This window comes from Manduca sexta, chromosome 9 (assembly GCF_014839805.1).
Source record: "Manduca sexta isolate Smith_Timp_Sample1 chromosome 9, JHU_Msex_v1.0, whole genome shotgun sequence".
NCBI classification, from domain to species: Eukaryota; Metazoa; Arthropoda; class Insecta; order Lepidoptera; family Sphingidae; genus Manduca; species Manduca sexta.
The window spans coordinates 5816350-5841207 of record NC_051123.1 but is presented as its reverse complement, the minus strand read 5'-3'; the positions used below and the strand labels follow the sequence as shown (position 1 = coordinate 5841207).

Here is a 24858-nt window from a genome sequence, read left to right as displayed (position 1 = left end):
AGGCCAAACACAACAGCCGATAGACATCGAACCAATGGTATCACTGACCTTGCAAATTTGAGATATGAAACCACAACATACATGGTAAACAAGTGTTGTGCGTACTTTATGAAGGCCGTAGAAGCATATCGAACTGTAAAAATTGTGAAGAGGCCGCAATGATAAAATAATTGTGGTACTAAATACTTAATTAAAATACGAAATGACACACGTCATCCAGTAAAAAAAACAATTGCAACTTTCAAATTTTCTTTAATTAATAATTTAAAGCTTACAGGAGACATTTTGAATGTTGAGGCGCGCGTACGCGCTTACAAACCCCGAAAACTGAAATTTCGCCACTATTCATCCACTACGCAATAACCAAATCAATGCGACACATCTGATGCGCCGTTTCGTCTCATCCGTCGCAACAAAAACTAGTTCATGATTAGAGTATTACTTTCAAAACCACATAAAAATATTTGAAACCTGCGCTATTACTAAGGCGTCCGCCGCCAACATGCCAATGTGCGGGAACGGGAGTCGCGCACATCACAGGCGGGGGATCCTTCATAAACCTCCAAATAAACGCATAGAAGTAATACAGTATACATTTATTGCTTGTTTGTTTTGAGCCCAGAGGTATTTGATAGCAAGATGGACGGTAACAAACCTACGCTATTGTCCGCCAATGGTGCTAGAAAGTAATTGACAAGCTCAGGTCTCAATTTCATTTAACACAAACCGTATCTCGATAAAAGTTCGTACAGGGGAGCGAATCGTAAAATCTATAAAAAATATATATATCCGGGGAATTTCACAACACAAATGTCTGAATGTGGACACACTTGTGCAAATTCCGCGTTACAAAGAAAAAACATCGCGACACCGTCGAACTAAAAAGGTCACGCTATGTCTATCGCTTCCTATCTCTTAATAAGTGTATAGACATGTACAATGACAAATATCCTTTTTTTTATTTTCTTTCAACGAAAAATCTTTCTCCTCTCGAAAATGACTTAGTAACAAAATGCTTACAAACACAACCGTAGATATACATATACATATAGATTTATTCCTCTCGTCACATCCGCAGCCACTCGCCGCCACGCGCCATACTGACGTGGACGGGAGTCAATCTCTGTTCAGACCCTCCCTCCATGCATCGATCCAGTCCACGGTACAAACAGGACTTGGATTTGTTAATATAATTACAATAGTGCTAACAATGTTGTAAACGCGATAATTCGTCTATATACACAAAAATTCCGAAATGACAATGGAGAAATTTTTGTGACATAATCGCGCGTGCAACGAGTTAGCACCGAGGGAGCTGACACAGGGCTCTTCCAATTAATTCATACATCTACACCGTTCGAAATTCAAAACTACCCACATTATCGCGCTAAAAATGAATACATCAAAAATTTTCCTCGTAGCCTACATCAGCTGCAACCTATCAGGTGGCGTGTATTTACATCGGTGCATTCGGGAAGGAGTCTTTACTCGTACAGTTAGAACCTTACACTATTGACATCCAAACTCAATTGTTCCGTTACATTTTCGATTTGTTGCTTACTGGTACCGAACACAGGTTTCAAGCAGGTGGTGTCAATATTGGTGGACTCATCCCGCCATGAAATGCTACGATCAAATCACTGGTTTGGCAATCGATTTGTGTTTGGAACAAACATTTGTATATTATTACTAATTATGTTTATATTTTAACTAACAGTTAGCAGTTTGCATTTACATTACTTAGCATAATTTTGTTTGCTGTTTTTGTTCCAAACTTTTTTTTTGTTCGCACATGTTTACTAAAGTTTATTAGCATACTTTATTTGATTTGAAGTGTATATGAAAGTTGATCACATTTATAATTAATTTTAATAAGCCTTAAACACTGTAAACAAGAGAAAAGATAACATGAGGTATAAACAAAATCTGAAATACTGATTGCAATGACCAATTAAGGCCTTGATAACCTTGCTCAGATATTAAATTAACATAAATCAACTGTTACGTCATACAATCTCAAGTTCATTTTGATATACGTTGTTAGAGTTTTATGTCGGCATGGTGACAGATCTTAAATAATCAAGTATGACTAAAGAGTCCTGGCACGCGGCGATTCTCATTTTATATTTATTTTTTTATTTATAATTAATACTTGAGATACAAACATTAACTGGGAATGATTTAAAAAATCTTATTAAACAATCAGATAGTAATTTGCGATTATTTTTTGATCGAAGCAAGACATGTTCCACGAGATATGTCTCCAAACAAAATGCAAGATTAATCATCAGGTAACACACATGTCAAATCTAGATTGTTAGTTAATTCCATTGTTTAGTCTTCTCACATGCGCACTAAGCGTGTCGTACAGACCTGACACGCTCAACAATGCACTCGTAGGGTTTCACTACCTTACAATAGAGGCTGTTAAACGAGAGCGCCTCTACGAAAGTAAATTTTACAATGCGGCCTCAAGTGTTCATAAGTCTTTAACATCACTCACAACAGGGCCTAAATGTCAATACGCAACGGGGTTGTCGTGTCGAATATCCAACAGCATCTAAAGAATTTACAATCCCCGTTGCGATGATTTGAGTCGGGTCCGGCGCGTGGCACGCACGCCGGTGGTCCGGTAGACGCGTGGTGGAGGTGGTGGTGTTTAGTTGCGCAGCGGCGGCGCGTGTGGCGCGTGGGACGCATGCGCGGTGGGCGCGGGCGAGTGGTGGTGCCGCTCGAGGTCCTCGAGCGAGAGCGCGTTGGGCATATGCACGGAGGGCAGCTTGCCGGCATGTGCGCGCGCGAGCAGCTCGGGGGAGAACCAGCGCGCGAGCTGGTTGTCGCCGCCCGCCGCGCCCATGCCGCCCATGCCGCTCATGCCGCCCATTGACACCGACCCGCCACCGCTTATCTCTGTGCAACACCTTTTATTTTTATGCTTCCAGTCAAATTAAATGAAACTAAGTTAGTCCTCACCACTTATCTTAAAATTCGAAAATCTGATAATTTTTTTAACTATCTAACAATATATAGAGTTGAACCCTACATAATTAAAATATTATATTGTTTTCCTACAAATCACTTCTTCAAATGATAAAAATGTATTGGTAGTTACCATTGAGACTCCTCTGGTGCGACTGCACAAGCAGCTGGTGCAGTGCGGATCCGCCTGCCATGCCGCGAGCCATGTTATTCATGTTGTTGAACTGAAAGTACACAACAACATAATTACATCCATAGCCCACAGGGCCGCATACGTGTAATTCACCTCCTGCAGTGTATAAATGGTAAAAGAAATAACTATTGGCCGATTTCAATAAACTATCCTAACCTCTTTGGATCGACAGCTAAAACGGACCACCTGCTTGGTCCGTCCACCTGCTTGAAGTTTGATATGCATTTAGAAGATCTATTTTGATTGGTATAGCCTTATTTCTTACCATTGATTTCATGGTAGGATTTGGGATTATTAATTGAAATCAGTATGGCATAATATGTCCCACATCACCTAACAAATACCGCAGAAGATGACTTGCACTTGTGCTTAGCAGTTTCCGGAGACCTGAATAGGCTTTGTAGTTCAGTGTCATTGCCATTTGCCAACTTGGCTAAAAGAAGTTGTAATGGCGTGTGTGTGGGCGTGATAGTCTCACAGCAGTTGAGTTCAAACTATATCTCATGGTGGGAAGTTTGACCGTAGAATTTGGTCAGAAATTCGTAAAAAACAATTTAAAGAATGATATGAGTTTCGCAGGAACGCGGTTGTACAAAATATTATTTTCATATAATATGGAGTGTTTAGTTTTTTCTATAGTCCTCGTAGTATCGATTCTATTTAAAATATGTGCTTAAATCTCACCGAGTTAGATACTTGCTGCCTCTGTTGCGGTTGAGAGTACGAGCGCACACCGCCTACCATCTGTTGCATATGAAAATATATATATTTGATTTGCAAAGTTACAGTTGTTGGCCTTGTTTGGCCAACTTGTTTGTCCAAATAATTCTATGTAAAGGACTGTTTAGTGATTAACGAAACGAGTTTTGCATCAGCGAGAGAGTTCGGATTTGTCGTTAAATTGTTGACTAAAATATTTCTGTTGTGAATGTTGTGCCATTATTGATGTATATTACCTGCTGTTGGTTGAGGTAATGCTGCTGGTAGTCGGCTGGAGTGGGGCCACTGTATCCCATTGGTGGGGCAGCACCGCTCTGGTTGCCCTGCAATGTTTTTATGTACAATTAAATATAGTTCAAGTTTCAAAAATATACAAAGAACAAATTAAAAAAAAATAGTAAACTAATTACAATAAAATTAAACTAATAAATAATCAGAAAACAATATTGAATGCAGAAAGATAATAATTACAACCTCTTTAGACAACCACTTAATTTTAGAGAATGCTTTTTGAGCAATTACATTACCTTGACAATCGCACGTCCCTGCGGCAGCTTGGTCGGCTGCGCCCACTGCTGCTGCTTGGGGCTCGGCGCGTCGGACTCCTTCTCCGCTGTCATCTTACGGAGCACCTGCATCCAACAGCATATTAGTACTCGTTCGAAACAGAATAATTACTTGGCTGTATCAGGCGTGTACACCATCAGTGCCATGTAGCAGTAATTTCAAATTATCCGTCGTATTGTGAGTTTCACCATTACTCATTCCCATATATAATTAGCAAAAAATTATGTTCCTAAAATAAACCCTTAAAAACATATTAACGATTGGCCATACATAAATCGAAGACGTTTTTACCCTAATAATTAAGGCAATATTAGGATTTTAGTCAATATTTAAGTTTGTATACTAACCGAGGTGGGCGTGAATGAGATCGGCGTGGGCTGCTTGGGCTGGTGGTGCTGTGCGTGTTGCGCGTGTTGCGCGTGCGGCGAAGCGTGTTGCATCTCGTGGCGGCGGCGGTAGTTCTCACGCTGCTCCTCCAGCTTCTTCTTGATGAGCGCGCCCTGCATGATGGACTGCGTGTGCGCAGCCAGCTCACGCGGCGAAGGGATGCGCGCCGGCACGCCTGCCAATTACATTACATAGATAACGTTCCCATAGTCCGCGGCAACGAATGGTAAAAAAAAACTTCACATCCATATAAACTTCGCAAATAATAACATAAATATATAACAGACTTAACTATAATGACAAACGACAGTGCTGATTCATGACAGGAAAAATTTAATTTTTCACGCCACGCGCGTCATTAGTTTCACAAAAATTATCACGCCTGATATCTGGGAACTTAATCGATTGGCTAATACATCTAATATTATAAAAAATAAATTATTTGCACAAAAACCAAACATAAGAAGCGTCTATTAAATATACCAATTGTACCTGGATGGTGCACGCTGAGAGTGTTAGGACTAGCTGCCATAATGGGCGACACGCAGAATGCTGCGTCCATAGTGGTAATATACTTTAAATAGCTTACAACACTACTCACTACAAATTGTGTACACATCGTGTTAATGACATGTAATGTAGATTTCTTTTCATTTATTTTGTGACTTCATATTATAGAACATAAAAATTCACTAATCGAGCAACAATTGAGCGATAATCGACAAGAAATAAATTCCTTATTATATTGGTTAGCGTGTATAAAAAATACAAACCTTGATGGGGCAGTGGCGACAGTCTAAGCGGCTGGTGGTGCGGTGGCACCACGAGGTGGCCAGAACCGCCCACACCCACGCCCGAGGGTAGAGGGGAACCGCCCATCTACGAAACAATAATAAATATACAGAACGCCGCATACCGAAATCAATGTTTATAATAATTTTGGAAAACCATAGACGCAATATGATGTCTATGAGAAAAAACAGTTACACGCGCGATATGTGAATGTGTACGCGCAAGCTTAAAGATGATCGAGCTATAGTGTCCGTTTGTCTCACCTGTCTCTGCTGCTGATGCAGACGTAGTATGGTAAGCAGCACCTCGCGGTGTCGACTTTGCAGGCCCGGGTTGCCGAGCTGCTGCATTAAATGCTGGACGGTGATCTCGCCAGCTTTCAAACCTGGATGAATGCAATCGTCTTACAACTTGAGCATCAGCATACTTGTACCGGAAGGTTAAAATATGCAAGTCGCGTCATAAAAATATGACAAAACACGGCTGAATTGTGTGGTCATCAATTTTTTTCTAATGTGATGACGGTAGTCAACAATTATGTCTTTAGACAGGATACAACATGCCTATGCACAACCTTTCGCAGGTAAAAGGTAAATACTGTGTATAAAGAGCACTAAGTAATAAGCATCATATGGCATATCACATGAGGTGACATGATAATGAACGAATTACTCCTAGCTGATGTTCAGCCCCAGTGTCCAATCTCAACGGAGATCAGCTAGGTACGCAGGATATATTCTAGTGCACAAGTGTATGCATAATACTCAAAATTATTACCAGTAGACTGGATAGTTGGTATGTGGCTTGCTGTAGCCATTTCACATGGAATGGTGCAGCGGTGCACTAATAATTAATTTATTATCGTTTAATTTTACTAACAATATGAGTCCTATGTTACTCGAATAAATAAATAAATAATAATAATGATGATATGATAATCTGACATGACCAGAGAGAAATCAGCGGCAGGACCAACGGCTTTACGCGCTTTCCGAGGCATAGGGGTATCATTCCTGACTCCGAACTACGACTGAGTAATTTTTAAGATGGAAAAACTCAGTCACACTCACTCTTCGGCCCGTGATTTAAACCCAAAATCACCAAGGCAGTCAACAATACATGATAATATAAAAGTTATGCAGAGTATACTAGTCGCGCCTAAGACCAGTCCTTCAGAAATAAGAACTGGAATTTATGTTGGAAACTGTATGTTTCTAGCATACCTTGCACGATGGCCTGCGCCTCGGGCCGCTGCAGCAGCTCGCGGTCGGGCGCGGGCGGCATCACTCCACCCACGTGGCCCGACATGTCGCCCGCCTGCTGCTGTCGCTGGACAAACAATTATAATTTATTCAGTTATACGAGCAAGTTCATACACAATGTATTCATCAGCACTGGAGCGTCAGTCCAGCTGGTACTGCAGCAAGGAGCTGAATGAGAGTTTCCATAGTCAACACAATCTTTCTTTCTCTTTTTAGATTTTTAATAGATGGGAGGAAAATTTTAAATTTATAGTTGTTGCTCATCATACCAAAACAAGTTCCACAAGCCATAGACATGTCGTATTTTAATAATTACCTGTTGCACTTGTAGAAGCTTGTATAGGAGCTCCTGCGGAATGTGCGGTTGTTGTTGTTGCTGTTGCTGCTGTTGTTGCTGTTGGGCTTTCTGTTGCTGCTCCACGCTTTTGTTCAACATCTGTATAATTTATTGTATATTTATATTGCATACATTTAAACTGTTGTACATCAACTCGTATAGGAAAGTAAATATACAATTAAATTAATAATCAACGGATAGTATAAATGGCGGTCTTATTGCAAACAATGATTTCTTCCAGACAATCTTTGGATGGATTTAGATAATTAGGAACAACACAAGTTGGCGGTCATTAAGTAGTGTTTCAGATACTTTCAAATATTTTTAACCCCCAACCGTAAAAGAGGGTCATTATAAGTTTAAGGTGCGTATTTGTACGTCTATTAGACGCCCTCCACTGATCAAAATATTACTAGGTACTTATTATACATATATATAAATGAAACTAAAGTTGTTTTCTTGTTTACATTTTAGAAGTTTCTTCTGTTCGGGGTTGTTTAAATTCTTATAATTTAAAATTTATTTACGTGTTTTAGTAAATGTTTTTATTTTATATTAATGTTATCCTGTTAGGAGACCGTTGAAAGTACAAAAATGTCCTCTTTATTACATTTCTTATGTTTTTTTTTTTATCTAATTTATTTCGGAGTTTCATCCATAAGGACATGCCAAACCCATCGGAACTTATTCTTAAAAGTTACTCATGTCGGCTGACTACTAAATAACACTATTGACATTGGGAAGTGTAGTGAGGATGTCGTGTATAGTACGCAGTGGATATAGCATGTGTGGTGCGCACCTGCAGCAGACTCATGGGCTGCTGGTGCTGGTGGTGGTGCGCGGGAGGCGCGCGCGCGGCCGGCTCGCCCGCCGCCGCCACCGCGTGCCCGCCCGACACCTGCGCCAGCTGCCGGCAACACACCATCTTAACTCAATATCATATTATGTGTAGGGAACTGAGAGGGAAGGGCTAACATGCCCAGCCTAGGATGTCGAGGCGTACATAAAATCTATACTATTACATAAATCTGAAGAGTTTGTTTGTTTGTTTGTTTGAACGCGCTAATCTCAGGAACTACCAGTCCAAACTGAAAAATTCTTTTTGCGTTGCATAGCCCTTTGTTCGTGGAGTGCTATAGGCTATATATCATCACGCTATACCCAATAGGAGCGGAGCAGTAATGGCTAATCTCAGGAACTACCAGTTTGAACTGAAAAATTCGTTTTGGGTTAGATAGCCCTTTATTTGTGGGGTGCTATAGGCTGTATATCATCACGCTATGACCAATAGGAGCGGAGCAGTAATGAAACATGTTGCAAATACGGGGACAATTTATTAGTTTTGAGAGCTTCCGTTGCGTGCGCTGCGTAAACGGTTAAAGTTATGCAACAATGATGTATGACAGGATTGTTCCTCTTAAAAAGTTCTAAAAAATATAATATAAAACAAAGTCCCCCGCTGCATCCGTCTGCCTGAACGTCTTAAACTCAAAAACTACCCAACGTATTAAGATGAAATTTGGTATGGGGACAGTTTGAAACCCTGGGAAGAACATAGGCTCCCGGGAAACTACTACTTTTATAATGGAAAACTTTAGCCTGAAAAACTTTATAACGCGGGCGGAGCCGCGAGCAAAAGCTAGTATATAAATATAAATTATCCACCAGTGCGGTCGTCATGCACGGAAGTGTTGACCCGCACTACCGTGTGGCAGCGCGATGCGAGCCAAATAACACAACTATTACGTTAAACTCAGTCAACGTGTCAATAAATATAATTTGGCTAATTTAAAAATCAAAAAGGAGCAAGTCTGCCGATTTTAGTCTGGAACCCAAAACTCACATAGAAAATTACTACGCATGTGTTCAATACTCGGCTTAAGTGAAGCATTATAGGAAAGGGGACTACAGCATTGGGCAAGGGTAACGCCAGACGGAAAAAATATATCGTATGTTCTGTTGATTATTGATACATACGAGTCGTTTGAAAGCTGTGAGATCATGGTCGTGGTGATGGTGCTGTGGCTGCGGACGCAGACGCGCCTCCAGCTCCTCCAGGCTATGCATCCTGCCACCCACTGCCGCGCCAGAATCTGCCACCAAGTATTTTTATTAAGAAAGATTTAATATTAATAAAAATATCCACAAAACAAGTCAAATGTTATGTGAACAGCAAAGTCCATTTGTAATTTCCATTGGTAGTGTTTTAAGTTTTTAGTATGTATGAAAATATTTATACCTTAATTAACTACAAAAATCTGTCTAGAATAGTAGTCTTTTAAAATGAATTAAAGTAGAAGTATTCATTTATAGGTCTTAAGGTAGTTTTATGTTTTTATAAAAGAAAGTTTCTTGCAAAATAATTGCTTACTGTAGAAATCTATTTACATAATTTATAGTATCAATAGCCCCAAATAGCAAAAATATGTCACTAATAATCACACACGAGAGGAAGACAAGAATGTAGAGGGCTGCTCTCGTCTCGTCCTGTCTTAGCAAATATTCTTGACGAGCAAGTTCAGTAGGCGTAGCGTAGGACAACCTCTGACCCGCTGGTCCGACGACATTCGTAACATCGCGGGTAGACGCTGGATGAGGAAAGCAGAGGAACGAGCAACGCAGCGCGCTCTAGGGGAGGCTTATATTCAGCAGTGGACAGTTATAGGCTGATGACAAGTTCTGAAGTTGAATGCCTAACTTATACTTTTATCGAATAATTCGTGCACGAACGATTATGAATTATGAGAAACGAATATACTCGAATGAGCTGTTCACACTATTGGTCTGTACTCCACAAGTATAATATGTATGGTAAGAGTGTGCACTGACCGGGCCGGGGCTCGTTGGCGCGCAGCAGCAGGTCGAGCAGCGAGGGCGGGTGCGCGCGCGGCGGCGCGGCGGGCGCGATGGGCGCGAACACGTGCGCCGCCTCCCCCGCCGCGCCCGCCGCGCCGCCCGCACCCGCCACGCCCGCCGCCGACTCCGCGCGCGGCGAGCTGTCCAGCTCTGTACACAGCACATCCACCGTTAAAGCTTATCGTGACGTTTCGATTTTATATTAAAATTCGACTGAATACATAATTACTAAAATATTTGTATCATTTCATTTTAAACTACATCGTCTATTCTATAAGACGAATATCTTTAACCAATATGACTCCCTCTCTCTCTCTCTCTAATTTCTGCTTTACTCTCTTTCTTTAACATTGTGGAACAGGAATAAAATCTATAATATATTAATACGTAAAATATAATAAAATAGTAAACTTATTTTAACAAAACTTGTTCCTTGCCCTAATCCTATCCCAAATTCTTAAAAAACCCTTGCAACACACTCCATCGATCCACTAACTTCATTCAAATTTTATATTTTTCAATACACTATATAGTTCATAAAATGACTACTTATTCGTTAACAATACCGTCATTCCTGAATATATAAATCCACTATATGTATAATTCATAAGTAATTTTACACTCACTTCTGAATATTATTATAATGTGTGCAAACTTACCGTCCACCATGTTGTGCAGAAGCCTCTCGTAGTGACGCGCCTCATTGGTAGGACTCTCGCGACGGAACCATCGGCTGAACCGGCTTCCACCTTCGGTCTCGCCACTACCATTCTACAACAATAAAAATCAGTGTCACATATACTTAGAAATATAGATTAGTGAAACCGAACAGGCAATGTATGACGACTATAAACATCAATGGTAAAAAAATCTTTTAATTGTTTGACATTATCAGTCAATTTTGAAGTATGTGAGATTAAATACGCTTGAAACTCCGAAGCTCAAATAAATATAGCAAAACTGAAGTCAGTTTGGTTTATGCATAGTGCATACCCAAAACAAATGAATGAATTTCGATGGAGGTGAAAAAACGATGATATAGATAAATATAAAAATGAATCCCTATTTCCCTTGGTCACGCCATCACGCGTGAACGGCTGGACCGATTTCACTATTATTATTTTTTTTGTTGTGTTTGTTATTCTCAGGAGAAGGTTCTTATGCAAGAAAAATTCAAAAATTGTGCGGAAAATTAGAAAATTTAAGAAAACTTAACGAAAATATTAATTTTATATAACTGTCAATTGTTTGAAATAACTGTCAGGGATTGACAGAATGCTCGCTGCAAATTCATAGTTAAGACGGGACAACGTCTGTCGGGTCAACTAGTAGACAAATAATCCATCACAAACTTTGTTGCCGTTCGATATCTGATACTCACAGTAAGTACGTCAGGTATTGTGTCAAACTTGAGGAATTCGTCAAGGTTGAACTCCGGCTGCTCGTTGTTCGACTGAGCTTCCTCAGTCTTCGAATCGACGCCAGAGTCCTTGTCCTGTTCAAGATGAATATATACATTTTTTACAACAAATATACATAATTTATACAGGAAAATTTTATGAATGATTAATGATGCCATATCCTCTGAACAGAACATAAAAACTTATGTGCATGTGTCCTTTAGAAAGACATTTTAATGAAAATAAATGTAATTAGAAAATATTTACAAAACAAGTATGTAAGTACTTCATTCTGTTCTTCTTCTTCACGATTTCAGTATATATAAGACAAAACACATCGTTTCATAATTTCCCATCATTATTGATATAATCTATACTGTTATATAGAGCTGAATAGTTTGTTTGATCGCGTTAACATCAGGAAATTCTAGCTCGAATTGAAAAATTCTTTTAGTGTTGGATAGCCCATTTATCGAGGAAAGCTATAGGCTATATAATAATGTATACGTACGTTGCTAGTGTCAGCGGTTTCAGCGGGTTGTTGCACCGGCGAGGAGGTCTCGCGCCAGCGCTCCAGCGGGGACCGCGTCCCACTACTGTTCCACTTCTACAGACAAACGATAAATACATTTATTTTTATTGCTTTTCAGACGAGACGAGCTTGCCGTTTGCCTGATGGTAGGCGATACGACCGCCCATAAACAGTAGAAACACCATCCAACACCTTGAATTACAAAGTATTGCTTGCTGTTCCACTGCGCTCGTCATCCTGAGACATGAGATGTTAAGTCTCATTATGTCCAGTAGTTACAATTGTGTTTATATTGTAGTTGTACATTAGAAATGTGATCAACTTTTCATTTTAATATTGACAAATACTCAAAGACTATGAATATATTAAGTTCTGAAAATAAGATAAAAATACACCATGAAATATTACATATTATTAAACATTCAATTAATTTTATATAAAAAAAAAAATTAAACAAAATCATCATTCATACAATGAGTAACAAAATAGACAATATATAAATATTTCTCACATCGCCATCCTTGTTGTTGTTAGTGGTCCCGTTCTTCTTGGGCGGATCGTCGAAGCCACGCAACTCGATCGTTTCCAGTTGAGATGTCGGACCTCCGCTGAACCTGTGTCAAAATTCATAATCAACATCACACTTTTTATATACAAGTAATTACTTGCCAAGTATGAATGTAGTAGCAATTCCTACCACCATGAACATAGCAAATAGTAATGAAACATTGTCACGTAGCACATTTAATAACCATTACGCATTAAATATTTTCAGTACAATTGAATAACGAGACGTGCGAACTGCTCATTATGGTACCAGACTTTAATTCATAATGCAGGTTCAACACTACTCTTGTGACACTAAGCTATAACAAGACTATTATGAGTACAATAGCTACAATGTCATTCAAAACAAAAATATCAGTGCTATCAAGATCCTATAAGTTACCCAAGACAATAAAAATCCTACCCACATTATAGGAAAATATGGGATTAATTTTTTGTACTGCAAAAGCAGCTACTAAAGCAGGTTTATTATTTTCCTGGTCGGGCTATACGCAAAACACAACTAGCAGCTATTAAAAGGTAACTCACCACTCTGGTTCCTCGTCTTTATCGTATCGACGATTAGAGTAGCGACCACCGGAGCGACGATTGTCCTCCCTGCAATACAATAGTGTTAACATAAAATACAATCACGCTTATATCCGCAACGTATAGACAAAGGCACATCGTGTACACACACAATGCAACTGTATTATGGGCCTAAAATAACCTAAGACGTGATTTGAAGTTCGGGAACATTAATCCCAATCAAGGTCCAGCTGATATACTACCACTTAAAACATCTCGCCAAACTTCTGGAGACGTATTGTGGTATGCCAAATCTCTCTTCATCGATATTATATTATACTTCACTTTACTGGCCATCAGATGCAACATAATCGCACACCTATGGTAAAATAAAAACACAGGTAGTGAAATAAAAAAAAACAAATACATTCGTTTTATCTGGTCATATTCATTAGGAAGAGAACCAAGGAATTTATCTATACATTTTATAAAACAAAGTTCTGTCTGTCTGTATGTTATAAATTGTCTCAAAATCTACTGAAGGAATGTTTATGAAATTTGGTATGGAGATAGTTTAACACCCTTTCTATCTCCGGAAAATATATAACGGTACTTTTACCCCGGATAACTCCTTCACGCGGGCGAGGCCGCGAGCACATCCTAGTTAAGAATAGAATGCATCCTAACCTGTCTCGCGGCTTGTCGTTGTTGAACCGGTCGTCTCGCTCCCTCTTCATGTCGGAAGAGAAAGTGTCACGGCTGAACGAACGCCGCTCGAATCTGAAACAACACATTTTATGTATCCACTTGTAACGGTTACTTCCTCTCAATAATTTACAACATTTAACTCAAATTTAATTTCGGAATTTCAAGGGTGTGTGAAGTCTACCAATCCGCACTAGGCCAGCGTGGTGGATTAAGGCCTAATCCCTCTCAGTAGTAGAGGAGGCCCGTGCTCAGCAGTGGGCAAGTATATAATACAAGGCTGATATTATTATTATTAACTCGAATTTACTATGTTCAATCGATAGTAAAAGTTACATTAACTAGCCTAGACTAGCAGTTACAGCCTATGAATCAAATTCGCCCCCTTGGGACCACGACACGGACGCCATATTGTACACTGTAACTAGTAATAATAGAGATTGAACATTGGAGCTTGTTGCGCTCATGCGGTGACCAATTGCCTCGCTCGACACACTAAGAAATCGGTAGTGTGATAGCACCCTAAAACATCTTTATGCAAATTTTTTTTAACAATTTAAAATTACAGGAAACTTTATTTATACATTTCTCAAAGCGGTTATATCGCACCCTTAGAACTAAAATGTCCTAACCCAAAATATATATGTTTTCTAATTTTGTTAAAAAACGACCTTCCAAAGTATGCTCTATAACCGTACGACGAGAAAAAGACAAAATTATAGAATAGAAGCCGATTCTCACTTTCGCCGCGACCGCCGAATTCACTTCCTGCTATATTGTTCTCAAATCTTTATAATTTCTTTCCCACAAATCGTCTTTTTTGAGTTAGGTCAACTTAATTCTAAGGGCGGTTATAAAAAAGTAATTAGAGTAAGTCACCTGTCGCCATTAGCGCGATGGTCTCGCTCGCGCGGCGGGCGGTAGGGCTCGGCGCGGTGTTCGGGTCGGTGTTCGGGTCGGTGCTCGGCGCGGTGTTCGGCGCGGTGCTCGCTGCGGTAGTCGCAGTCGTCCCACGTGCCCGACACGTCGCGCACCAGGATGCGGCCCGAGCCGATGCGACGACCGCCTGCAACACGTCGTACAGTGTACATTTCACTTAACTTGAAGACGCGTCATTTTTAAGTACTTAATAAATAATTAACATAATTGGTCTGTGTCTTAGGTAACTAGGATTCTTCGTTTTAATGACTGAGACTATGTGGACAGGACGCGCCATGTCCCTATTTACAATTACAATTTATATTTACAGGTACAATACACACAGTCAAATAGTATTGTGTCGATATAAACGAACACCTATAAATCATGGAACGATTGACCGTTTTATGCACACTAATATGATTCTATAAGCGATAAATAGTAACGGTAATAAATTAAAATTAAACTGTTTTACGGGTTTTACCACGGTTTTTTATATTATAATATTCTCCCGATGTTACGAAGAATGCAACCTTCGTGGTCACCGGGGCGGACTGAGGTGTTGGTCACGCGAAAAGTCAAAGTTACAATATCTACCTACATTTTACAATTATACATTTTTTTTAATTTAATCTGTTAGTGGTCCGTGTTACGCAAAATGAGCTCACAGATCCGCTACCTATCAAACATTCATCCCAATAAAATGTTAAAAACACTTTTTTATACAATTTCGAAACTACAGGCCATTTGTGTTTCACTTTTAGTTATTAGCTAGATCCATATAATATGTAGGGCGATTAATACGACACAGTGTTAATCTTCAAACACGCGTCACCTGTATCAGCCGTTTGCTCTAGGCCTCAGACATGAAAAACTGCTATAAAAACATGCAGTTTGGTTAAAAATATCGTGGATACCACGACTTCTTATATCTGAGGCCATCATTATTGAAGGATGCATATTAAATTAATAATAAGTATGAGATCTCAAGATATCGGAGCATTAACTTGTCTCTGTTCCAATATTTAATGTAAACATATTTTTATATAACATTGTTCATCAAAACATTAAACATTGAAGCTAAAAATGGATTTTCTCTAGGTCTATGCATTGCCGGCTTTGGACGGGGGAGATCCGCGCGGTCGCCAGGGTCGGCGGATCTTAGAGACCGTCTTTACTCACGGCGCCAAGAGTCTAGAGGGAGCGCCAGACTCGAGATTCGGCTCAGGGCGCCCCGGTCATATTGATTGGGGAATGTATATGATTACCTTGTTCAGTCTTGTTGGTGAGCGGCTGCTGCGCGGCGGCGATGGGCAGCGGCGACTCGGGGCGCGTGCGAGCCACGTGCGGCGGCGCGTGCGGCGCGGCGGAGGGCGCCCCGCAGCCCGACGTGAAGGAGCGGCGCTGCGGCGACAGCACGATGCCGCCGCCGCTCGGCTCGCTCTCCTTGCGCACGCGCTCGCGCGGGTCCGCCGACCGACGCTCGCGCTCGCGACCGAACACGCCCTGCGCGTATACACAAACAATTTTATTATAATATCCGAAATGCTTCTTGACCACACTATTGCGCGGTAAAATTGTTTTGTACGTTAGAGTAACTATACTTGCGTACAAAAAAAAATTCCACCACACGGTAGTGTGTTAAAATTTTTGCCGGTTATATATAGTTAGTCAGTTCCAGTTACGGCCTAATTTGCTCTTGCAACAAATCTTTAAGTACCGTTACTTAAAATACTCTCGTTGACAAGAGTTAAATAAAATCCTAAAGCCAGGCTAACCTAAAAGTCTTATGCCGTAAGAAATACTGAAACAAATTTTCTGGCTCCCAAATATTTGCCTTTATGCGAGAATCGAACTCACGGCCTCTCTTCTCGAGCAGGCTGGACAACAAAAGTTGGATACCCTGGATACCCCGCTGGACCATAGAAGTTTTTACGTGTTAATTATCACAGTATACGTTTTTTTATTCTTTTTATTTAAACCCTTACCTTATGGTTCTCATTGGGCGCGTCACCCTTGGCACCTCGGTCTTCTTCATTCGGCGAATCGGAACGTCTCTTCAAAACACTGAAAAGAACAAAACAAATTTACCATTGCATGTCTCATTTATTACTGTAACCAAACCAGATGCAATAACATTTAACTACCCGCAATATCGCTTCGTAATCGTCACAACCAGCCAATGTTACGTAAACGAAACTCCGCAAATATTTTGGCCGATACAGTAGGTATTACAAGCTATTTCCAAACGGCGTCATTTATCGCGATAAGTTCGTAAGGATACGAACGAGTCATGCCGATAATCTTAATATTTATCACTGATCGGGAAATTGTTATCGAAGTAACTTCGCATAAGACAGGTATACGAGCCAGTGTGTCGCCATTTAGGTAGTAGTACACCCAAGAATAGAAACTTCATACGCATTCTGCTAATCGCTTCTATTAGGTTAATGAGGTAACAATTAACAAATACTCCTGTATAGTTTTTACTATATACAACTCTCTCCAAACTTTATGACCAACCAGAATTTAGCTCTTTACTCTCTCGAGTAGTTGCATTGCCATTTGTGCCAAACTTCGTGCCGGCCATAGAGAATGACTGTATTATATGACTTACAGCGCAAGAGCCTCGCAGCCCGCGAAGGCGTTTTCCAGATTGCGTTTGACGAGCGGCGAATTGCGCAGGCGCAGCAGCTCCTCGCGGGTGTAGGTGAGCGGCCGCCGCGCCGGCCCCACCGCCAGCACCGCTGGGTCGCCACCGCCGCCGCCCGTCCCGCCGGACACGCCGTTCTCCTCGTGGCCTGAGACAATAAAATTATGTACATCTTTATAAATAGTAAAAGCTTCGGTATGGTCGCAGATATTTGCTAAGTTGATAATTTTATAAAAAAAAAAATAGTAGCAGGCTGCCTTAAGATCCTATGAGTCCACCACCAATTCTAGGGTACAGCCGACCCGTCCCCTCTCACCCCTTTCTATAAACAACTATGAGGAGGCCTAAGTTCAGTAGTAAGCGTCAAATAATTGATGATGAAGTCTTATAACCCAAAACAATACCGCCCGATGATCAAGTCACAGTACACCTACGATTCTCGACTTCAACTTAAGTATTTTAGGAAGTACTTTACATTGATATCTAAATTTTATACAAATTTATTTTTGTATTGTTTAAATAGTTACAAGGTCTTATGTCACACACCTCATTCAGTGGTACTTCTGGCTTACAGAAGCCACTGCATTATACAACCAAAGTTAGCCAACTTATTACCACAGACGCAAATTTCACAAAGCTAGAGAACAATCAAAATATAATCACAATAATAGAAACTCAAGTTCATAACAATATAACGCGGCATCTACGCGAGGTGAATGAACTTTACATAAATATTGATAGATATTGACACGGCTCGGAACGACGATGATGACGTGACGATACCTATTCTATTGAAGCCTGTTGAACTGCTATTTGTAAACGTGCAACATTCATTTCAATTTAATACTTGTAGCATTTGTTTATCATTTCATTCTATGACCGGACCTCAATGTTAGTTGGCTATGAAAAATTATTAATCAACAGCACGCTATAGTTTAATATGTAATTGTAGTTTGATTATAATCATACTTATCTTTAAAGGCTTAATTTGTTATCTAACTTAGCTAGATAAAAAATCAATAGCTAATAGCTTCCTATCAGTATTATTTGTTTCTATTAATTCCTCTATCAATCAATCTATGCCATTGCATTCGCACTTTCCGTGCATAACCAGTCCGGTGTTTATTTACATGCGCCAGCGGATAAAACGTCAAATATAGCGCGTGGCGAGGAACATTATCGCGAAGCTAGATATCGTGGCGCGACAAAATAAACACGCAGCCCGTGTCGCCGCGACCGATGTCGGTCGCGCAATGCAACGTTTATTTCGAACGCTAGCCATTCGGGCTATTTACATTCGTCAGCGAGTAAGCGTCGAATAAAGTATGATAACGGCGTTGAATAATACTGTAATTTGGGTAAATTTATATAATGTTATAGACGACCTGATAAAGGTCACAGGAAGCGGACCGCTTCCAACAGGTTGCAATGGAAATCTTTAAGGAGAATTAGGTTCAGCATTGAGCAAATCAGCTTATACAAAAATATTGGACAAATGCGCGTTGAACTCGCGCATCGAGGGAACCGTAAAAACTTCATAGGTAGGTATATTATGAAAGCATCTAACATTATTGCTCTTACTAAAAGTCAAACTAGACTAGGACAAATTTGGTCTTTGCCGTTCGATATCTAGATACAGTTATTGTACCAACCGCAAATGATAAAGTTTCTAATAGTTAATTATTTTTTTATTTGGGTTGTACTTTAGTACATAATTACGGCTTCAGATTTTTACTTTTACATGCCATTAATTCTTGGCTAATTTCATGATTCTAGATCCAAGGGAAATACCTTAAGGTTTTAATTCCCTTGTGAAATCTCAACATATGCGAAAATATGCGACATAAGCGGTCATATCTTTTGATCGCGTAGACTTACAAGTTTAATTTTGTTACTGATAAATATTTGAAAGAGATTCTAGTCCTGTATATTTGAAATTATTTTTAACTTGATACATCAACGAGTTTTAAACAAAATAGGCCTTGAGAGGCAAAAAGAAGGACAACAAAGGCCCGTTTTGTGGCACGGATCCCCAAAAACCCACATATAATTTATTAATCTTTATTATAATAGAAAGCCGAGGCTTGCAAGTAACGTGGACCAAATTTCCTCCAACAATCATAAAACATAACATAGACAAATATCAACAAAACACTACACCGAGTGTTAACTGCTATCTCAGCGACTAACGAGCGGTTATCGCAGCACTTCCGATTTGCTGTGCAACACATAAAACCCGCAGTGGCTGTAACTGCTGTCACGCAATACGGCATTATTATTCACTCTAACCACCTCAGGATGTTTGTGTACATTATCAGCATTCGACAGTCAAAACAGGAGTTGAACAGTCCATTAGTTGTGATGAAAACCGCCGCATTTAACAAAACCTGTTGTCCTTCATGATTATTATTACAGCTACGTTAAAACAAATGTAATTTTCAAATTATTAAACACTAGTGTTTCTTGTGACTTCGTTCGCGTGATAAATCTTTCCCGCTACAAGTCCCTAAATCAAAGTAGCAAACAAGGACGCCGGCGCTATTTAAAAAATCAGATTAAACTTTAAATGATATCCTACGGGAGCAAATTACGAAGGTAAAAAGTAAACTATGTGTTAATCTAAGAGATAGTCTATCCGTGTGCCAAATGTCTCTCAAATCCGTCCAGCCATTTCTGCATTTAATTCTAACAAATTTATAAACATCCATACATTGTCACACACTTTTGCATTTATGATATTTGTAAGATAAGAAGTAAAATTCAAATGATGTTAATCGCCTTTTGATATATCATAGGCTTTGTTTTAATATTATATTATATAGTAACAACACTAGGAGGTGAGGCAATGCATATTGTTTAGACTGCCTCGAGACAGGCCACATAAGCGCTACAAAACACAAACTATATCAGTGATAAACGGGATATCTATTATTTACCGCAGCAAAGCATCCGATGCGGCGCGACAAAATAGCCCATTGCATCCACAACTCTAATCACCGTGCACACTCGCGATGCAGCATTTATTTTAGACGCCCGTGTATTTCGAAACGTCATGTAACTACTGTCAAAACAATTGGCGGAGCAGACGCGCTAAGTTAATATTTAAAAGGTGTTTAATTATTTTTTTTGTACGCACAGCGTTTACACACACAAAGCATGTAATAACGCAACGCGCAGGTAAAATTTGATAAATTTAACACTTAATAAATTACTAATTCATTTACTGCAGACTACCAATTTTTCGCTAGAGTGAGAGATATCATGTAACTATATGTGGTATTTTGAATAAAATTGAAGACATTCGAAAATATAATATTGATTCATTATGTCTTCGCCAATATTATCTTTGGCTTGAAAGTGTGTAAGATTTCAACGCGTGAGTGAAGCTGGTCGCTTAGTACAAATTGTTTTGGCTCGTTGTCGGTACCTATTTACATCTACAGCATATTGAACGGATCTGCGGTTATTGATTAGACGCTTGTGGTTTTTAATAATAGTAGGCACAAGCGTTACATTTAATTATAAATAGATAAATTATAAAACACGATTACTTGAACTTACACTTGAAAAAAAAACAAATATAAACATAAAAATGTCAGATTCGTCTATCTTAAAGATTTAGTTGCGACTGCAAAAATGATTGGTAACCATTTGTGATCAGTACAATGATTAGTTAAATATTGATATTATAGGTAAAGGGAAAGTCTAAACTCTAAAATAGATTTTCAATTAATCTGACAAGAAAATATTAAATTATCATTACTCATTCAGTCAGTAATATACAAAGATCATTCAAACTCCTGTACTCCTAGTTTCCGCCATAAAACACAACACACCGAACTATACCTGTCATTATGAATAATTTATTTATCATAAACACAGAAGTGCAAGTAGCAGGCGAGACGCGATAGCATTGTTCATATAAATAGATTGTCACATCGGGCTTTCGGTAGGGTCGCCATGCGTGTGGATATCCGAATTTTCGAAAATAAATTTGAACAGTTTTGTTCACTTGTATTTTGGCTGTGGAGTCTTACAATTTAATAAGAATAAACTGAGGTATTCAGTTGTAAGAGAGATTTAGTTTCCGTTAATCTGGTTGTAATTTCTTAAATTTAAAATTGTGATAATCATGGCAGCCCTATATATAATCGTCATGTTGCGGGGCACAGGCCGTCTCTATTTATTGACGTTCGGATGATCCACCATGGCCCTATGTGTATTGTTAACTTTTACACAAGTATAAAATTTTACTAAAATCTGTTATTTCGTTTAGAATGGAACCCGAGAACTGAAATTCAACTCTCAATACTTTCTTGCAATCTCGCTACTCTATCGCCGCCGTTTAATACTATTATGATGCATAATTTAAATCCATAAGTGACTCAAAGCTCTTTGTATTGCACTTATATTTCCTCTCGTGGACTATGCGCAACAGACCAAACTTTGGAAACAGCGCACTACCTCGCCAAACCTTCAAAAACCATTCGCAACAAAAAGAAATCATCCCGCATCCGCACAGACCAATCATGGCATCCGTGGCCGAAATAAATCAATATACAGCGCACCTGTCGACCGTTCTGTTAACGTTGTAGGTACATGCCCGTTACATGTCCTGATTGAATCTAGCCTGCGCACGCTGCACGCCCTTGTTGTGATGTACCCGGGCCGGGGGAGGTGGGGTGAAGCGGCTGTGTGCCCGGGAGAAAGGGGGACGATGCATCTATTGACTTTATTGATGTAACGCCTACGGAAATGCTCGCTACTACCGTCAAATGTCATGTTTGCTGTTTTGTTTATTTGTTTGTATCCTATGGGAACGTGGCAAGTTTAAGAGCTACGACTGTAACTTGGTTGAATGATGCATTTTCAATTAACATACAAGTAAACTCAAAGTATCATAAAACTTCAATCTAGTTTCAAAATCACGCTTTCAGTCAAATACATACATAATACTTATAGCAAAAACGCACCTTTCCCTTGTGATTACGGATATTACACTTATTCCTCATCGCCTTTTAAAAAATCTTCGCTTTGAACACCTGTTGATCGGTTTCTAGAGAAACGTCGCCGTTACCTTACCGCACAAACTACCCAACAATTCGATGATATCAGACAATATCCCTTATTTCCTTATACGTGAATGATTATTTTAGCTAATTAATGGGACCATCCATATAATAAATATAGATAATTATGGACTCAAAAAATAAGGTTTACCTTGAGTTCATTAGAGTTATACGAACTTGATATCAAGCAATCTATACACAATTAGGATCCGGTTATTTACATTACCGCGGTTATGTTGATATACAAAAATATGGCGTTATACTTCACACGTAATGAAATGTGTGACGTAACCGAAAGGTAAATGAATCTTCTTTTTTTTACTGGTTTGAATGACGAGACGAGCCTGCCGTTCGCCTGATGATAAGCGTTACGACCGCCCATAAACAGCAGAAACACCATCCAACGCCTTGAATTATAAAGTATTGTTTAGTATTCTACTGCGCTCACCATCCTGAGACATGAGATGTTAAGTCTTATTATGTCCAGTTGTTACACTGGCTACAAAGTCCTTCAAACCGGAACACAACATTGACTACACACCGTTGCTTGACTTGACTTGACAGGCGGACTCTCACATACGAGAGAACTATCACCAGTAAAAGAATCTCAACAGAATATAGTGATGATGTCACTTGTCAGTCTACAGACAAGACGAAGGCAATCTACCAACTCGTTTGAATTATTCTAGAAGACTAGAGGAATGACGCTTAAGACTACCCATTGAAAACAAGATTTGTCCAGCGGGAAGCAGCGAAGATCCTAGCATTCCAACAAAGACTCTCGGCAAGATTATCATTGTTCTGATTAAGTAACACGTAGGCATATCAATAAAGTGCTAGTACGAAAATAGCGCTATCTGTGTGGAGCCAGTCAAGGTCGCGCCGGTGTTTTTTTTTTTCTCTAAACAAACGACACACCACCGTCACAGTTTGACATACTTTCACTGAACAATCGTGTACGAACGTTGACTTCATAATAACGTCTTCGTAGCGCGACGGCACATACGCGTTGCGAATTTAATGAGATCAAAATTAATATTACCTATTATCGAATAATACTTTAGTGAGATAAATTGCGTTCTTATTCAACTCATTACGTTCTTGTTGTTCAAGAATGAACGTGTTTTATTTATCTTGTACCAGTTATAGGTACTGATTGAGTTAAGTAAGTATGAAATGTAATTCGACATATAGGAATATCATTTTATTGTTATTATTTGAATAAAGGCTGTAGGCTATTTAGTAAAATGATAAATTATAATTAAACTCTAGAAGTAAACAAGATATTTCGATGGCTCCTAATTAAACTATCGTATCTGCTAAAAATTGCGACATTCACGGTTTTGGCCTTTCATTATGCAGGTACTTTTTACTACCAAACCCATTTAATTCAAAGGTTAATAAACGAAAAAACACTTCATTAACAATCATTTACTAACTTTTTTTTAATGGGTTTTGGTAGTAAACAGTACCTATACAACGAAAATCGCTTTTTCGATCCATCGCGAATGGATCGAAAAAGGGTTTTGGTATGTACCTACCAATAAAAAGTGTTTTTTGACATGGTTACAAATTACTAATTTCATTGGATCTTAAGATTGGGATCGTTTAGTTGCATAGCAGACGAAACTACAGCATTCCTTTTTTTTTCGCGGGCTTGAAACGCTTTTACGTTGCCATCACTTGGGGGGTGAGTGGAACAGTTATGTTGGTTTCACCGGTCTTGCGGCCCAATGTCGACACTCGGGAATATAGCATCATTTCCTACTACTCACATTTTGTTCCATTGTATTGTAATTTATTTTTCCTATACAATGCATACATCAAACTTTCCTACTCCTTATTTTTTTTATAATTTTCGGTGTATGCCAGCCTACCTACAGCCTAACCTAGCCAGCTGCCAGTGGACACCGGACAGTAACTCCCCCTATGGTATCACACGGGCAACGGCATTCCGCAGATAAAATTCTTTACAATCCAGTCACTTGCCTTACAACCAGTTACAACTGTCTCTTGGGGCTTTTACGACATCCGCTACAGGATATGGTGCGGTGCTATCTAAGACGCGAAGCAGCAAGACGCGTTAATAGCTAAGACTTGACTATACTCTATATAAATGTGGAAAAATAGTCTATAACTTTCAAAAAATCAAACGGTTTACTTGTACTGGGGCAGCTACTGTCAGTGTAACACGGGTCGACTAGGCCGGTGACACACAACCAGTAGTTACTATGAACTTGGCAAGCTCGAAATGTCACTTAAAATCTGCCAAATTTGAAACCCTGAGCAAACGATTTACTAGCGCGACAAAACTGAGAATAGCGTGCAAGTAAATTTCTCGTAATAAATGAAGGGCGGGTGATTAGAAAAAATATGCGAGCAACTTGAACGATTTGCGCATGATAATGATAGTT

At 39.4% G+C, this 24858-nt stretch overlaps 1 protein-coding gene across 5 annotated transcripts in view; it reads right to left on the bottom strand.

Moving 5' to 3' along the window:
- Positions 1 to 232: 232 nt before the first annotated feature.
- LOC115449151 (eukaryotic translation initiation factor 4E transporter) overlaps positions 233 to 24858 on the bottom strand; it is a 33133-nt gene continuing 8507 nt past the window's right edge. The window contains exons 2-24 of one of the 5 annotated variants that reach the window (XM_030176880.2): positions 17340 to 17523; positions 16711 to 16789; positions 15991 to 16228; positions 14684 to 14870; positions 13787 to 13879; positions 13121 to 13189; positions 12537 to 12639; positions 12005 to 12100; positions 11475 to 11588; positions 10753 to 10864; positions 10067 to 10243; positions 9215 to 9330; positions 8037 to 8144; positions 7217 to 7336; positions 6862 to 6967; positions 5902 to 6023; positions 5620 to 5725; positions 4807 to 5021; positions 4420 to 4524; positions 4129 to 4215; positions 3857 to 3916; positions 3113 to 3203; positions 233 to 2910 (exon numbers count right to left, since the gene is read on the bottom strand). In XM_030176880.2, coding sequence (XP_030032740.2) covers positions 2660 to 2910; positions 3113 to 3203; positions 3857 to 3916; positions 4129 to 4215; positions 4420 to 4524; positions 4807 to 5021; positions 5620 to 5725; positions 5902 to 6023; positions 6862 to 6967; positions 7217 to 7336; positions 8037 to 8144; positions 9215 to 9330; positions 10067 to 10243; positions 10753 to 10864; positions 11475 to 11588; positions 12005 to 12100; positions 12537 to 12639; positions 13121 to 13189; positions 13787 to 13879; positions 14684 to 14870; positions 15991 to 16228; positions 16711 to 16789; positions 17340 to 17523 — 2939 coding nt within the window. In that variant the 3' untranslated portion in view covers positions 233 to 2659. Of the gene's footprint in view, positions 2922 to 3112; positions 3204 to 3856; positions 3917 to 4128; positions 4216 to 4419; positions 4525 to 4806; positions 5022 to 5619; positions 5726 to 5901; positions 6024 to 6861; positions 6968 to 7216; positions 7337 to 8036; positions 8145 to 9214; positions 9331 to 10066; positions 10244 to 10752; positions 10865 to 11474; positions 11589 to 12004; positions 12101 to 12536; positions 12640 to 13120; positions 13190 to 13786; positions 13880 to 14683; positions 14871 to 15990; positions 16229 to 16710; positions 16790 to 17339; positions 17524 to 24858 lie in introns of all 5 variants that reach the window. The other 4 variants (XM_030176882.2, XM_030176883.2, XM_030176881.2 and 1 more) reach the window with 4 other exon arrangements.